This window comes from Triturus cristatus, chromosome 5_2, assembly GCF_964204655.1.
Source record: "Triturus cristatus chromosome 5_2, aTriCri1.1, whole genome shotgun sequence".
In the NCBI taxonomy this organism is placed as follows: domain Eukaryota; kingdom Metazoa; phylum Chordata; class Amphibia; order Caudata; family Salamandridae; genus Triturus; species Triturus cristatus.
This window is the reverse complement of record NC_140588.1, coordinates 1,076,861,196-1,076,878,526: the sequence shown is the minus strand read 5'-3', so window position 1 is coordinate 1,076,878,526 and position 17,331 is coordinate 1,076,861,196. Positions and strand designations below refer to the sequence as shown.

General features: G+C 42.6%; 1 protein-coding gene across 7 annotated transcripts in view; it reads left to right on the top strand.

The window, feature by feature from the left end:
* LOC146829696 (uncharacterized) overlaps positions 1-17,331 on the top strand; it is a 462,485-nt gene that overhangs the window by 130,697 nt on the left and 314,457 nt on the right. For all 7 annotated transcript variants that reach the window (XM_085608408.1, XM_085608401.1, XM_085608407.1 and 4 more), the window contains one exon: positions 6,072-9,686. In XM_085608408.1, coding sequence (XP_085464534.1) covers positions 6,138-9,686 — 3,549 coding nt within the window. In that variant the 5' untranslated portion in view covers positions 6,072-6,137. The remainder of the gene's footprint in view (positions 1-6,071; positions 9,687-17,331) is intronic.

Here is a 17,331-nt window from a genome sequence, read left to right as displayed (position 1 = left end):
AAATCTTGACTGACCATCTCTTACCCTATACACCCACGCGATCGCTTCGATCTATGGGACAATGCCTGGTAGTGATCCCCCGCGTGAGAAGGGTTTGTGACGGTGGCCGCTCTTTTCGTAATAGAGCTGCCATTCTCTGGAATTCTCTGCTGGCCCATATTCGAGGGCTCACTAACTATCTCCATTTTAGGAAAGCCATCAAAACATTTCTTTTTCCTTCTCTGTAGACCTCCCTGTGCCTTCTGTGCGTGCTATTCTCTTGCTGCTTAGCGCCGGGACGCCTCTTAGCTGGGGCAGCTGTTGCGCTTTATAAACTCCTAACAAATGACCACAAAATGTTCCCACTAACATGTAGTTTTACTGATAATGGAGCATAAACCATGTTTGGAAATTGGGTTTCAGCTAAAGTATTTAAAATTTGCACATCACCAGGTAAACTGTTCGGTTTTGTTTCGATCCTATACAAATAATTTTTCCACCACAGAATTAGAAAAAATGTGTCTTCAGAAGTAGTGAAATATGTTTGAACAGTTAACTTAGCTATTTCAGTGTTATTAAAAGCCCGACTTCTTACTGCCTTTCATCTCGCATGCTTTGCACAGTTCAATTATCCCACAGGTAACTTTACAAAATCCTCCAACTTCAGTCACCGAAATAAAATTAAATGTAGGAAGCCAAACTGACTTTTGACCTGTCTCTGAAAGCCAGCAAATGTGACTAGATTCAAATGCGTTTTTTTGCTCTTTCACTTTGTGAGCAATATAGATGCCTTTGAATCTTATCTTGTCACATTTGCTCTGCTTTCAGAGACACCGGTCAAAAGTCAGTTTGTGTTCCTACGTTTACTTTTTGTTCTGTGACTGAAGTTAGAGGATTTTCAGCTCGCCAGAAAGCACTAGTAGTCCCTAAAAAAGCTTGTCCTGAATAAGACTAGTGGATTTTTCGAGCCCTGAAGTTTGAAGACTCTGAAAATCGGGTACAAAAATAATGGCGCAATTCTAGTAACTATTACCACGGAGATGTCACTTTTCTTATGTTTTTCTGCAAAGTGTTGTACCATATGATATGTTCTATTTGTTACACAGAGGGTGTAAATGTTCTTACCACCTGATTTTAAACATTCTAATGGTAGAACCTACATATGATTCGGCTCACAGGTAATATTAATGTGTTACAATTAATGAGCTTGTGTGTATCAAAATGGTTCGTACGATCAGAAAATTAGGTCTGTTTTTCATTTGTATCGGGCAACAATTAATGAATCTGCGTTTAAATAAACCTCTCGTTAGTTAAATCACCTACTTCACTATGATTCTTGTACATCATTTGAGGCTTAAAATCTACATATTTGGTCGCGTGTTTGTTTGCAGCAATTGCCAGTAGTATTTTTTTTAAATACTGTCATTTCTCATTATTAGAAGTAGATTTTAAGAGTAACCTCACGTGGTCCTCCTTAAAGGCTCAACGTTTTTTTGCTCTTAATTTGTTTTGAGCTTGTAACCGCTAACTACTTTTGTTGCTTAGCCCTTTCTACCACTCTCTATTGCATCCTTCTTTTCTTCTTTCTCCTGCAATCTAATATTTCATTTACCTCCTCTTTAATCAATTTGGTTTCAGAGCATGGTTTTCTGAAAACGGTCTACAATACAAAAATCAGTTTCCTTGCTATATTCTAAACTCTGATCTACCTTTAAAGTTCTTCCGATCATGAATTTCAGGTAACTTTGTTCTCCTCAGTTTCCTTCCATAGTAGAAAGTTGCACAGTAGATGCATACTTTCATTTTCACCATAGAGATCACTATGTGATGAGTTTCTTCCAGCCTGAAATATAATTATTTTTGGTCATCACACTCAGAACATTCTTTGCCCCGCCTGGCCTCTCGAAAGAGGAGAGAGACCATTGTTTGGACTGCAAAATAGCGCTCTGCTTTTACGTCGATAGCACCAAACTCCATAAGGTGGAGGATCAGCTATTTGTGGAGACCTCTGGGGGGGGGGAAAGAAAAGAGGTGCAGAGACTGTACTTTGCCCAGATGCATAGTTTTCTAAATTAAAGTCTGCAACTCGATTGGCCAAAAAGCAGCGTCGGGGGGGGAGGAGGGGGGAGGGGGTTTAACTCTCATTCTGCCAGAGCAAAGGCTGCTACAACTGTGCTATCACGCAGACGGCCTGTACCGGGTATTTCAGGCTGCAACCTGGGCATCAGTGTGCATGTTTACGAAGAACTAATGCCTTGACAATCCGGTCTGACAGGAAGGGCATTTGAACGGTTGTGTCCTGCAGGAATCTTTAATCTGTGCCGTTCCACAGGCCCGCCGCTGGGGAGGGACTGCTTTGGTATCTATTCTAAAGGTGACTCTGTGGTTCAAAGTATCCATCAGAAGAACAACTTTGGTACCCCTCTTTTAGTAAATACTTTATCTAGCAGCAGATTCCTCTCCGCTCTCCCATCCGCTTTTTCTGTGGAATGGGACTTTTTTGACTAAAAAGGCTGTTCCCAAATTGGAGATCTGTTCACTGGCAGTTTGTTTTTGGCCTATGCGTCCGAGGATGCTAATATAAAAAAAACTGACATTGACAGGCTCTTTTGATTTAATGTTTAGGTACTTCCTGAGTCAAAGAATATAGCGAAACTATTCTATTAAAAAGTTGGTATTGAAGGAAGTGGCCCAACTAGGTTCACCCGGGTCACTCTCGACCTCCTCTTGCCTTTCAAGCCATGAAACTTCGGTGACTCAGAGAATACAAACAGTTATGTTATTGTAAAATGCGCTGCAGCGGAGTCAAGTCTGACTAGCCTCCTTGGATGCAACCAAGGAGACTTACTTTCCCCAACATAAAGGTAACAGTTATACATTTCTACAACTGGGCAGTGACCCGCCCACTCTAACTTTCCATAGGGAGACCGCTTGAACAAAGGGGCACACAAAGATGAGCTAAGAGTCTGAGACCGGGCACACACACTCTCTGGGGAGGTGCTTGCAGCTGGAATAGTGGGAGCACCCTCTCTCAGGGAAAGCTATGCATTAACAAGCAACTTTCTCATGCTTCAGTGAGGCCTAACCTTGGAGATGCAAATGCATCCCAGCAGCTTGAGACCAGCAACATGAGAAAAAAGCTTAGTTTCAATCATAGGGCACAATGGAGGCTGCATGAGAGAAAATGGCGGCAAAGAGGTGTGGTGCCGCGGCCAGGGCGACTGACTCCGGAATCTGGGGATCAGGTTTCGATCCCAAGCGGCGGCGGCAGATTAGCCCAGTACCATGTGACTCTGGGCGATACCTTGCTTAATCTTCCCGACGGCCCCCAACGCCTAGAGACCCTTACGGGTGATTGTTCGCGCTTTACAAATGTGGATTATTATTATTATAACATCTATACTTATTAATTGCGTGCCCATATAACATGAATTAAATAAAATAGCTACATAAATGCTAACATAATATCGGGTATAATACAAACAATATGGCAGTGAGGCATTTCAATTCGAACAGTATTTTTGATTATGAAGGGGAGTGCACGACGCGCATGTAATTAAAATTGGAGAAAATATTTAGTGATTCCGGCGCACTCACTTCTTGCTCACTCTCCTTTTAAAACGTTTGGACTGAATAAAAATCCAATCTTTTGAAGAAGCTTTTTTTTTTTCCCTAAAAAAAACTCAGCACAAGAGTGCCTTTCTTGTGCTTTGGTGCCTTCTGGCTCAGTCTCACTTAATCCCTTTTTGTGACATGTAAGTTTGAAGGGCATCATGGGACAAGGTTTGTAACCATATTTTAGACTCCAAATGCTGGAAAGGAAGAGACAATATTCATTCGATGAAACTTCAAGCAGGAGTGGAGAACTTCCTGCCAAAAAACTATCTCCTTACGAGAGAATGCATACAGAGACTTGCAGGAGGCGTGTGTTACTTCTAGGAGATGGCGCAAGTCTGACCTATTCTTACAAAGATAATAGTAAAGTGGAAGGTTATTTTCCATGCAGAAAGGAGTGTTACAAGATGCATTCGTTCTAATTGTTTGTCCAATAAAGAGGCATGCTTCGAGCTCACACTTCACTACAGAGCATCATCCCTAATTTGGGAATACAAATGCAGAAGTTGGCTTAAGCAGCTCTTAATTACCCCATTTCTCAAGGAAAACATCTCTCAGGAGGGCCCCCTTAGATAGAATTCGGGTGAGCGATGAGATTTACAGGGATCAACTCAGATTCGGGACTCTGCTGTACTATGAAGGAGTTAATCAGGGTGCTGACACCATGTTAAAGAGCCCATCACAAAAGTGAATGTTTGCACTTCTATTGAGACCTAGTAGTCTGCCCCACCTCGCCCAACTGTGCTGTTCATCTGACTCTTTCACCTTGCCCCACCCCTCTTAATGTATAGCTATCGGCACCTGGCCCTTCCCCTCCTGCTTTACGTATCTCTTGCTTGTGTAGTCCTGCACGGACTATGTCCAAGAAAATATTCAATCCTGTTAAGTCTCCATGGCACGGACTGCTGTACAGAGTACGCTCTGCGAGACTGCTAATTAGCTAAGCCTCAGTAGCTTTCCTTTGAGCGTCTTTTTATGACTTAGTCTTGAGGTCTAACCTGGTTAAACATCTAGGTGTCCTTGCTAATGTCTTTGAGCAAACTCTTTAGCATCTTAATGGGTATCCTCCGCCACCAGCTTTGCAAAGTTGAGCGTAAGTGCCCGCTGCTTTCCATGTCCAACGGGGCACTGGTTGTGAGATCCGCCATTGGCCCATGTTTGGACTTCTATCTTGATTTGTATACTGGCCTCCTCGCTGCTCCAGACCCATTATTTGCAGTGGATGCAAAATACACTTACTGGGAGTAAGTGGAAATCGAGGCTGCAGTAATGAGGGAGTCAGTAAGTTTTCCAATAGAAAGACACTTCTGTTAGGCTGCTACTTAGCAAGAACCATGTCGAGATTCATTGTGTCCACATTAGATGTGAAATCAGCCAGGCTTACTTGGTGTATGTTCATCAGAGTTTGTCGAACATACACCTGTGCTGCTGAGATTGTAAGCGACCGCCTCTAGTTTGGCAATGGAAGGCAGGAGTAGACTTCCTTCCCACCTGCTGAACCCAGAGCTCTGGAACCTTTGTAAGTTACAGGAAATTTCTATTTCTGAACAGGAACCGGCTAGGGTGACCGCTGTCTTGGCTGTAATGGAGATGTGAAGACCATTCCCACTCTTTGACTCTTTGTAGTGCTCGGTCATGGTGAGATGGAGAGCAGGTTGGAGGAGAGCCTTAAATGGGCTTCTAGAGTACCGTATATCGTGATGAAAGATCTTGGTAACCTGCGGTGGGTGGTAATGATTGGAATTGGACAGGAATGTTTGGATGGTGCACAGATTATCTCCTTTGCAAGAATGTTCACACTGGATCCTTAAACCAAATAAATTCAGATTGTTTATTATTCTACCTACAGTACAGGCACTTACAGCACTTGGAAAAGAGGGAGACCACAGTGAGATTCTAAATGCAATGTCCATACACTGGCTTGTTTTACCGAAGTGTTTTTTTTTTTTTTTTTGCAGAGTTTTATATGGCGCGAACTTGACCCGAATCTGGTATCGGAGCGCTTTACATAACACCAGTTACGTTACATGAGGATACACATTCAGTTTTGTTAGGCACAGGGCGATTAAGTGATTTACCCAGAATCACAGGATGTTCAGCGTAATTGCCGAGACTCTAATCCAGTTCCCCAGACACTAGGTCGACCGCCCTAGCCGTTAGGCCAGCTCCTCTCCTCATTTTGAACCTAGAAAAATGTTTAAAGCGTGTGTTTGCGTGTGCGTTTTTTTTTTTTTTTGCAAAGCACAACAACTTTTAGTCAATAAAAGCACACTTAATGTTCTTTTCACTCACAGGGGAGAGTAAATCTATGCCCCTCCCTTTTGTTAAAGACGATCCGTTTTAATTGTAATACATTGTCAGTGGTGCAGGTGTTTCACATGTTTATCCCTCTCTGGACAGATGGTTTTTTTTTTTTTTTTTTTTTATTGTGCAGTATTTACCGGTGTATTTACCTGGATGTATTTTTTGTTTTTTAGGCTTCGGAAGGCGGAAGAAATAGGCTCCCACTGCCGAATGCACGGGTCATTCCACCCTTGAGACACATGTCGTTGCCAAACTTGAAAGATGCCTATTCAAGTGCCCCCCGAGCCAATTGCCAGATTCAACCAGCAAGGCCTGTTTTAAAAGACAAGGGAAATCTGCCAAAGGAGTGCCTGCGGCCTCTCCAGAGACCCCCAGAAAAGCAAGATTGCCGAAAAGGAGACATTTTCACAGAAGTCAAGAAAGTGTGTGCTTCTGGGAAGCCCAGCCTGGCAGGAAGTCTCAAGCGCAGAAGAAATAGTACAGGAGAGATTTGTAAAAACCTGTACAGTTATTTTGAAAACAGTAAAATGGAGGCAAGTAAGCGAAGCAAGACTCCACTAGACAGCACTTGGGTTCGCAAGGATAGTGGTGGTAGCCAAAAAATGGAGGACAGTGGCAGTCATGAATCCAGCATTGCGGCATCAGAAGGTGGCTCTTCCATCTGCAATACATGGAGTAGGACCTTTGTCGTCCTGGATGATGAAGGAAATGAGGTCTTTCCAGATTCTCGGGGTCTCAAATCCCATGGCGAAGCCCAGGATAAGAATGTTGTCCAGGAAGAAGTTAGTACTGTAGAAAGTGCTGAGCAAATGTTAAACTGTGTATTGCCCAATTCTGGGCCCACTGTGACATTGCAGCACCTGGTTCCGCCAGGGGCCACGGACACCAACTCCACCTTGCCAAATTCTAGATATTTCCCTGACTGTCGGTCTGCAAATCCTAGTGTGGGAGATGAATCCGATTCGGACAATCCGGTCTCTGCTTGCAAATACTTTAGCACCCCAGTGGCCACCACTAAGCCAAAAGGCAAAATTCAGCTAACTCCAGTCATGGAGGTGGACCTGGAGCTGAGTTCCACAGAGCCCGTAAGCGCCACTGAACAAAAGCCCATAGGAAATGAGTGCGTGAGGGAACCCTTTCCAGACCTCCTTCAGCATAACCTGTCAAACCAAGAAGAAATCACTCTGAACATTCTTCAGTATCGGAGCTCCTATGCTGCAGAGTGCAATAGGATAGTCTCTGAAATAGCAGGCAGCAAGCTGGCGGGAGGCAATACTCTTCTGCCAAACTCTGACGTCTCTGCTGGCCTACAGTCCTCAAAAAGAAAGCAGGTTATGTTTGACTATTCCACCATTCAAGCAGAGCCTCTTCCTTATGACCTCACGCCTATGAAATCCATGCTATGCCAAGATGCGGATAAGGTTCTAAGATCTCTGGACTGCACTGATGGGTCTTATTTTTGTGTGAGTATCCTTGACCTTGATAATATGAACACGCAGCTGATGGAATTTGGGAGTGAAGGTGTGGAGGGGATGAAAAGGCTTAGTGCAAGCAAGGAAGCTTTAGATAGCGAGCCAAGTATTTTGTCCAAAATATCTTTGTCTTCCAGTGGCTCTTTCAGAGCCTTAAAAGATTCTTGTTCATTTGATGGACTTGACATTCCGGAGGTTGCACCCAGAGAGTCTGCAAGCATCTGCGGCTTACATGAAACTGTAGATGGGTCTGAACCTAGAACCTTAGCGGACAGTGACCTAAACTGCACAGTTGACTTGCATGCACCTGCTTCTAGTGTTTTATTGAACACCACTGTCACCCATGCCCACGCAGCTCACAGCAACCAGCTAGCAAATGGTTCTGCATCAAATGCGTTAATCACTGTAAAGCTGGATGCCCAATCTGTTCGCAAAGACCTTAATTTGACTGTCACCAAGACAGAGGAGCAGACTGCATTGAACAGAACCCAGGAGCTCTTTACCACAACGTTGGAGATTGGTACCATAAGCCCTTACAAGAAACCTGAAACTAAGGTTGTCCATTTGTTAAACACCACACAAGAGATTGGGCAAACAAGTCACCTCGTATCAGCTAAGAGCAACTTGCATATGAATGTTACACAGGACATCGTACTCCATGGGAACCATGTAGATGTGACTGAAGAAATTATGGAGGAAGTAAACGCCACAAGAGACCTAGGCGACATTAATGGCCAAGATCTTGTCGACGAAGGCAACACCACAAGAGACCTGGGGGCCAGTAAGCATCAGAACTTTCTTGAAGGCAATACCACAGTAGACCTAGGAGATGAGCACCTTGGTTGTGTTGAAGGCAATACAAGAGATCTTGGAGATTGCCAGGATGGAGGCAATGAAACAAGAGATCTTGGAGACAATAACCAGGATCTTGAAGTTGGCACAAATACAACAAGAGACCTACCAGACCTTCAGCACCAGGATGTTCAAGATCTAGGAAATGCAACAATTGACCTAGCAGTCAGTAGTCCTCCGTGTAATCTAGGCATGGTGTTGGTGACCAGAGACGTCTCGCACCAAGATCTTGTGGAAAGGAGAAATGGGACAATAGACACAGACACCCAGATCCAAGAAGCATCTAAACTGGAGAATTCTGCAAATGCTACACATGATTTAGACGGTGCAAAAACAAAGGCTAATCTTGAAGAGGTGGTTAGCACTCCTACCGCATCAGGGAAAGAGGTGATAAAAAGCAAGGCAAGACCAGTGGAGGAAGTGGTAAGAGGTGAGGCTAATCTGGCAGAACAATTGAGTAACAGTGAAGCTGAGGATCAACTGGAGGAAGCTGTAAAATGTGAGGTTAAATTGGAGAACAGCACAGTAAAAAGTGATGCTACAACAGATAACATCGTGGTGCAAAGTGAGGCTCAACTAAATAATGTGGTAAACGGTGAGCATGCACCGGATGAGGTGCCGCCCAGTGCACTAGAGGTTGGGCTAGGTTCCTCTGCTTCTACTCGATCTTCTGAAGGTGAAAGTCTGAGTCATCTCAGACCACTGACTCGTCTGAGCTCTGGAGACACTTCTGTCGTGCTTCAACCTGCTGACCTCTCCAGGAGGAGTATCGAGCTCGCACACAATGAAAGTTGTTTCTCGGCTGCTTCCTTATCTTTTGTGACCTCTACTCCTCTGCCAGGGGCTGTGTCCTTCCCGTTTACAAAGGGCACCTGTTCAGATTCTGTGCAGAGTAACGCTAGTTCTTTACATAAATTCCCCAATTTATCAATCTGTTCCCTTCCGGAAGAGTCAAACTCTGAGGTATCGGAGGCGAGTAAGAGCAAGTCCAAGCAGGCTAAAAACGACATGGACAGACCTGGAAAGTCTATTGGTAAGCCCACAGCAGTCAGCACTTCCAGAATTTCCAATCTGCAACGTACAGCAAACACCAGCCAGAGAAATCTCTCAAGGGCCGAAATTCCAGCTAGAACTCTGCCATCTGGGCTTCCTGGAGCCAGGAGGTGCTTGGCTCTCACTTCAACTGAAAAACCTAGAGGTTCCAGGGAGACTTTGACAACAAAACTTCCTGTTGGCGGAGCAAGGATTCCTACTCTGACTAAGACTTCTTCAAAGTCATGCCTGACTAATGGGAAGGCCGGTCTGCCGAAGCCTGGGCTTCAGCCCAGTACACTGAAGCCCGCTGGAACAAGCTCCACTAGTCTGCCGTTTGAGGGTCAGAGGGCAAGCTCGTCCGTGCTTGGTGAGCAGTCCTCCAAAAACGAGGGAACACCACCCCCCAACCTAGACTCCAAGCTTGCACAAGTAAGTGAGAACATTTGTGACGACACCTGAACTTGAGGTTCACTTTTAACCTCCTCTTTGTTTGATTGCGAATAATGAGTAGGGCTAAAAGGTATTGGGAGTACATGAAGACAGGGAATAGAGAAACCACAGTCCATAGAGTTGTATGCACCTGGGAATGAGCGACTCCTTTACATACTGAAGCACTTTTATAGGCTACACTTGCAAAGGTTGTAGAAAAGGCCACAATGTATTACTATTCTTTGAACACAATCCTGAAACACCACTGATATTGCACAGTTGAAAAAGAAATTGTTTACTCGATAGAAAACCTGGGAATGAGTGGCTTCAATTTAAACACTGAAACACCTTTGACATTTGCTATCGATGACAATGCTGCACTTTGTCAAGCTGTGAAAAAAATCTTCTAGCAGACTGGCTATTTGAGTCCCCAACTGTCCATGATTTTTCTTTTGTTGTATTAGTAGATAGTTTTCCATCTTGGTTAAATACCACCCCGGCTGTAGGGAGTTGTGCTTGTTGAGGGGACTGGTCTGGGCAAGACAGTGTGACTAGGTGCGTCCATCCCAGCCTTTTTCCGCTCCTCTCCTCCATCCGCTCCTCTCCTCCATCCGCTCCTCTCCTCCATCCGCTCCTCTCCTCCTTCCGCTCCTCTCCTTCCAGACTTGCCTTGTCCGGGTGACCCAATAGTAGCATGTGAGAGAATCATCTTTATGTGCTGTACTCTTCTGTTTGGGGGGGGGGGGGTCTGATTTGCATCCCTGCAGTGACCATGTGCCACAAGTTGTTATGGGGCATTGTTGCAGCAGTGTTGTGCTGCAGACGAAGCAGTTGCTGCATTCGAGAGATGGCAGATCCTTGCACAACACACCCACAAGACTGGTCTGGAGGTTAATTTAAATGTGTCCAGAGAGGAATTTAGTAATCCACTCCTGTGTACCTGTACATTAGTCAGTCTTTCATTCAGAATATAGTGGTTGAGGGGTATTGAAAGTGATAGAGATCAGGGTACCTAAAATAAACCCACTTCCACGGATCGAGTAATTTCACAGTTACACGCACATACATTCATCATACGCTAGGGCCCATTTCACTAACATACGTTCAAATACTCTACCAGCATAAGACCTGTGGGAAGAAAACCCCAAACCACCCTGCATCTATATCTAGGACGATAGGACCTGATTATAGTGGTTGTCCTTAAACATACTCTATACAATCTATAAAATTATGATCAAAATATACACAATAATTGACAAGAAAGAATATTCAACACCATGTTTAAAAGTTATATTGCTTTATCTAAAATTAGTCAAAGTAAATCAGAATAAATCATTTCTCATAGTTACCTATTCTAACTAAGTGTCAGAACGGGTCAGGACCAGTCTCTCTCGGTAAAGTCTCTCAAGACAAAGTCCTCAGCATCGATCCTCAGCAACGCAAGTTCACGCAGCAAAGGTAAAATGGCAAGTGGCAAAAACCCTCCCTAAGCTAACAATTCTTATAATGAAAAATACAATGGAAACACACAAAGTTGGCAAAATAAACTGTATCACTGAGCAGAGCGAGAAGGAAGGAATGTAACATTGCTACATCTGAAAATCTTCGCTCAGGAAAAGTCACAAGACGTGAACTACGGAACAGGAACCAAGAAACTATCAAAGTATCCAACTTGTTCAACTTCCCTCGGCAGCCAGGCCACAGTTCATTGTTCATTTCTGAAGCTCCTTTGTTTGCCAAGGACGTTCCATTTCTTTTGGAGATCCTCCAAACTGCTGATGTCCTCATGGAAAAATACAACAAGGACCACGGTCAGTTGTCTGCGACCTTTTTCCAGCAGGGGTCTCTCTTGCCACATCACAGAATATGCCACAGCCAGGCTTCGAAATACTGTCAGCTCGGCTAAGGCCTTCATAGGCCACAATAGACCATCTTAATTAAAGAGACAAAATAAACGTTACTACAGCATAATGATTAAACAGTGTTAACCCCACTAATACCCTTATGTGTATGTATTTATCTAGCTTTGCGACATAAAAAGCATTAATTCAGACAGCGTTTTGTGCTCAAAATAAATAGCACACAGCAACGTTTAAACATGAAAACTTGCACGTTATTATTAGGACAGAAACAGCACAAATAAGCTAACCCTCGTGTAACTTTCTCTTACGTTAAGACAAACGGGTTGATTAATAAAACACACTTGCACAAAGACAAATAGTTAATTGTTAATTATTAATAAATTAATAAAACGCATAGACATGCCAGAGCTTCAAAAGCCCTAGAATTTTCTAAAAGAAAACTCTGCTCCAGCAATCCCCCCTTTGGTGATTTTATCACCAAATAAACCCAAAAAAAAAATTTGTGAAATTTAGTCCCTTTTTAGGAAAAATCAGAAATGTCTTTTCCCCTTACACAACATTAAACACTAGTCACTCTTTCATCATCTCTCTTTGTCTCTAAATAAAAACTCTCCCTCAATTCTTCTAGTTCAATTTCTTGAGGTTCTCTTTTCAACTTCTTATTTTTCTTTTCCTTATTCAATTTCTTTCTCCCTCCCCTGTTTTTACAACACACACACACCAATCTTATTATTAACAAAGCCACAATTATACAAGACAAGGGAAACAATATTCTACCTATAATAGTACTACCTATTTTTGCAATAAAATCTTTAACAGCTATCATTTTATTAGCTATTTTAGTCCACAAACTCCCAGCTTCAAGTGGTACTAATTCTTCATGTAAATCAGTAATATTTTTGATATAGACCTTCAGGTCTTTACTTTCGTCAGGAATGTAAGTGCAACAATGTTGAACTTTCAATATTCCACAGACTCCACCCTCCTTGGCCAATAGAATATCAAGGGCAAGTCGATTTTGCATAGACATGGCACGTACGGCACTTAATTCCGTATTCACCAAAAGAAACCCTCCTGCGGTATTTGTCGATAAGCGATCAACCACTGTGGACAGTTTCCGAATTCCATAAGCATTTAAAGAAATTCCCACTGCTGGAATCAAAACCCCAAAAAATATCACCCACAATTTCAGACCAAGTTTCTCTCTTAAAACGTGTTAATAAGTTAATATCTTCTACATCTCTTATTTTATCTGTATGAAAAATCTTAGGAAAAACCAGGCCCACATAACACGTGCCATACCAATGGTCAGGCAACTTGTAATAAGCCTTGTTCCCACAAACATAGTACACTCCTGGAAAAATCGTATCTTCTCCACCTCTGAAACCCCAACCTGTCGCAATGAAGTATGTATCATGGCACTCACTAGTTCCCACAAAATATGTATCATATTGGGATTTCCTTCTGGTAATGCAAAGTTTACCCTTCTGCGGTGCATCTAGAGCTAAAGTTGGACTAGCCCCATTCTTCAATTTTTCTCCCATCTCAATGTCCCAAATTGTTTCACTCTCTTCATATTTTCCCCCTTTCTCATGCATGCTCACTCTCCTTTCTTCTACCATATCCAGGAAAGCTCTCTCCTCTTCTTTCAAACTGCAAGTTAAATTATTCTTAATGTATTCTAATGTTAATCCTTTTTCTTCAATAAAAATCTCACCAAAAGTGTTAGCTTCTTTAGCTGGATTCAGCTCTTTGTTCATTGGCAAGTGCCCAAAAATACTATCTCTGTTAGACATCTTATAATCTATTTTCCCTAACAAATAAAAAACACTACTTAAAATACTACAGGAAATACCATATGTAGCTGGTAAATGGTGATAAGTAACACCCTCTGAAACAGATGCAGGTAATTGCATACAGACGTAGCAATCCCTTACTTCCATTGTCTTCACATATTCATATAACAGTTTAGAAAAAACATTACTAGAAAAATTATTAATTGACCTATCTTTGTGTATGTAACTACTACTTCTAATTGGAATTTCTTTTTGTGAATTCTTCTCTACATTTGTCACATTCTCTATATTCATTCCAAATTCTACTCTAAAAGTAACTAATAAAACTAAAACACCCCATAGAAGCATTAATAATCCAGTACAACCGCAGCACATTCTACACCACCTCTTAAAGAAGGCACATCTATTTCTATTATCCTCTATGTTAGCCATTTTAGTTTAGCCTCTACTACTCCACTACTATTTGAACGTCTTCAATTCCCAACAATTCTTCAGCTTTCAGTTTATCCAAATGATCTCCTCGTTCACTTGATCCAAGTGAATCCTTCTTTCATTCAGTTTGGATATTTGTCATTCTTCACTTCAATTTCTTCAACATCAAATTGTATCAGATCTCCAACGTCGGAATCCTCAGTACTCGACTCTTCTCCAATGTCAGTCAAGAGTACCTTCAGAATTTCACCAGTATCTTCCTCAACCACTTTTCTCAAGACCACTTCCGGATTATCTCGAGTCACTGTTTCTTCTTTTCCTTCTTCAGACAGTGTCACATAAGACCATTCCGGTGATCTGTACTTTTGGTTGGGTCTTTTAACTCTTCTTATTTCTACTGGTTCTTTTGATTTCTTTGATTCTTCTCCTTCAGCCTTTGAAGTTTGACTTGATATTTCATTTACTTGTTCAGCTTTCGATGAATTTGCTCTTATTACTCTGTATCTCACTCTTTTAACTCGGTTGTTAGGCCAACGATCTCCTTTCACAACCTTTTTCAGCCTTAATTCTTTGACACTCCTTTCTCCAATCGAAGTTCTTTTTCTCAGAACTCGACCCTCTGTTTGTTCCTCATCTGTTTCAAGTGCCTCTTGTTCCGTTTCCCAGCAGTTTTTTTCTTCTCCACAGATTTGTTCACCACTGTTTGAGACTTCCCTACTTCTGTCCCTCCTCGGGTCTCCGACACGCAATCTTCTTGCTGTCTACTTGTCCCTTCACCTAGCTCCTCATCAATGTTCCCTACACCTCCTCGGGGGTCTTCCGCAATCTGTCCCTCTCTATCTTCTTCTGACCCTGTTTCTTCAAGAATAATCTCAAGTGGTTCTTCAATCTCCTCCTCTTCTGATTCAGGAGTAATCTCTGTGTGATTTCTTTTTTCTTTTCTTTTCCCTCCACTGCTACTTGAAACTTCAGGCTCTTTAACAGAATCTGATCTTTTCTCTGATACTCGCAGTGATTCTCTTGAAGCTCTCTGTGCTTCTTTTCTCACTGATTCCGTATCTTCAGTATCTTCATCATCACTGGAATCTGACTCTTCAAAATACTCTTTACCAGTTCCTTCTTTTGGGTTTGGAACTCTCAGAGTATGACTTGCATGTACCCAGTGCTTCACTCCAGCACACTTTACTGCAGTTGTCGTAGTCAGAATAACTTGTCTCGGCCTTCCCCACCTTGGAATCAAGCAATTTCTTCTCCTGTGAACTTTTATCCTCACCCAATCTCCTGGACTCAGATCATGGGCTTGCTTCTTCTCAAGTGTGGTAGCTTCTTCTCCAACCTGGTGAAACACAGAATGAACTGCGTCAGCCAGGCCTTTACAGTAATCCAAAATCATGTCATCAGTTATTGACACCAACTTATTGACAGGCACGAATGCATGGTGCATAGCACGTCCCATGATTATCTCATGCGGGCTCAAACCAGTAGTTCTATCTGGAGTAGATCTCATAGTCATCAGAACTAGAGGTAACACATCTGGCCATTTCATGCCAGTGGCTAAACACATCTTTCCGATTCTATTCTTGATTGTGCCATTGATCTGCTCAACCACACCAGAAGCCTCTGGTCGGTATGCACAATGTAGCTTCTGCTGTATTTTCAATGCTTCACAAATTAAACCTATGAGTTCATTTTGAAAGTGCCTACCTCTGTCAGACTCAACTGTAACTGGAAACCCGTACCTAGGAATCAACTCCCTTAACAGTAACTTTGCCACTGTTAATCCATCATTTCTCCTAGTCGGGTAAGCTTCCACCCACCTTGAAAACAAACAGACTACCACCAAAACATATCTCAGTCTGTTCACTAGGGGCATTTCAATGAAATCAATCTGCATTCTTGTAAAAGGACCTCCTTCTCTGCCTATTGTTCCCAAACTCACCACTGTCTTTTTCCCAGTGTTAAATTGCTGACAAATTAAACACCTTTGACAGATGCTCGCTGCAATTGTCCTGAACTTTGCATTGTACCAGGTCTGCTTGAACGACCTCACCATCGCATCCCTCCCCAGATGTCCCTGGCCATGATACATCCTTGCCATTGACGACAAGATAGAGTTAGGCATCACTGGTCTGCCATCTCTGTAGACCCAAACATGGTCTGTCTCTCTTGGAGCACATCCTGCTTTAACCCAATCTTGTTTCTCTTCTTCTCCTGCCTCATCTTGTAACTGCTTTACTTCATCCCACGTTTCTAGGACATTAGTAAACATCACAAAGAAAAGACATTTCCTCTATTCTGTCCCGATTAATTGACTGATTTGTTTTAGCACAATACTGCGCCACATCGTTGGCGTAACGGTTTCCAACCGTGATAAAATCATCCCCTGGACCATGGGCAGCACATTTTACAACTGCTAACTCCTTAGGCAGCTGTATCGCCTCAAGCAATTTTCCAATCAATTCAGCATTCTTTATCGGAGTTCCACCCGATGTCAAGAAACCTCTTTGCAGCCACAACTGGCCAAAGTCATGCACCACTCCAAATCCATACTGACTATCAGTCAACACAGTTGTTCTCAAATCTTTCCCAATCTCACAAGCTTTTGTCAATGCCACTAATTCAGCAACTTGCGCAGATTTCACTCCTTTCAATGGTGATGCTTCCATGACCTCTGAAACTTTGCACACCGCATATGCTGCACATAGCACACCATCATCATTCCTCAAGCATGATCCATCCACAAACAACACATGGTCATTCCCAGGTAAGGGAATATCCCTTATGTCTGGTCTCGGTTTTGTACAGTACTCAAGCACATCCAAACAATCATGATCATCTTCCATCTTTATACCCACATTTTCAATATCCGGCAAGAGTGTTGCTGGATTCACATTCACACATCTCTCAAGAGTCACATTTGAAGCTCCCAGAATCACTTTTTCGTACTTAGTCAGCCGACTATGTGACATATGCTGAGTTCTGCTTCTTGTCAAAAGAATTGCCACATTGTGAGGTACGAATACCCTTACAGGATATCCCATTATGATCCCCTCACTCTGTTCCAAGCTTCTGCATGTTGCAGCCACAGATTTTAGACAACCTGGTAAACCCACAGCTACAGGGTCAAGTGTCGATGAGAAGTATGCAATAGGCCTTCTCAATTGTCCATGTTTCTGGATTAACACTGAAAGTGCACATCCATTTCTCTCACTGCAGTACAACTCAAACTCTTTTTCGTAGTCAGGCATACCCAAAGCTGGAGCCTCACACATTTTACTTTTGAGCTCTTCAAATGCTGCCAATTGTTCTTCATCCAGATCTAATGGATCTGTCATTTCACTTTTTGTCAATTTAATCAGTGGCTTTGCTATCAGGGAAAAATTAATTATCCACTGACGACAATATCCCACCATACCCAGGAACATTCTCACTTCTCTCTGGGTTTTTGGAGCTTTCATTTCTCTGATTATTCTGATCCTGTCAGTAGTCACTTTTCTCAGACCCTTTTCAATATTGTGTCCAAGATAATGAACCTCTTTTTTGCAAAACTGCAAT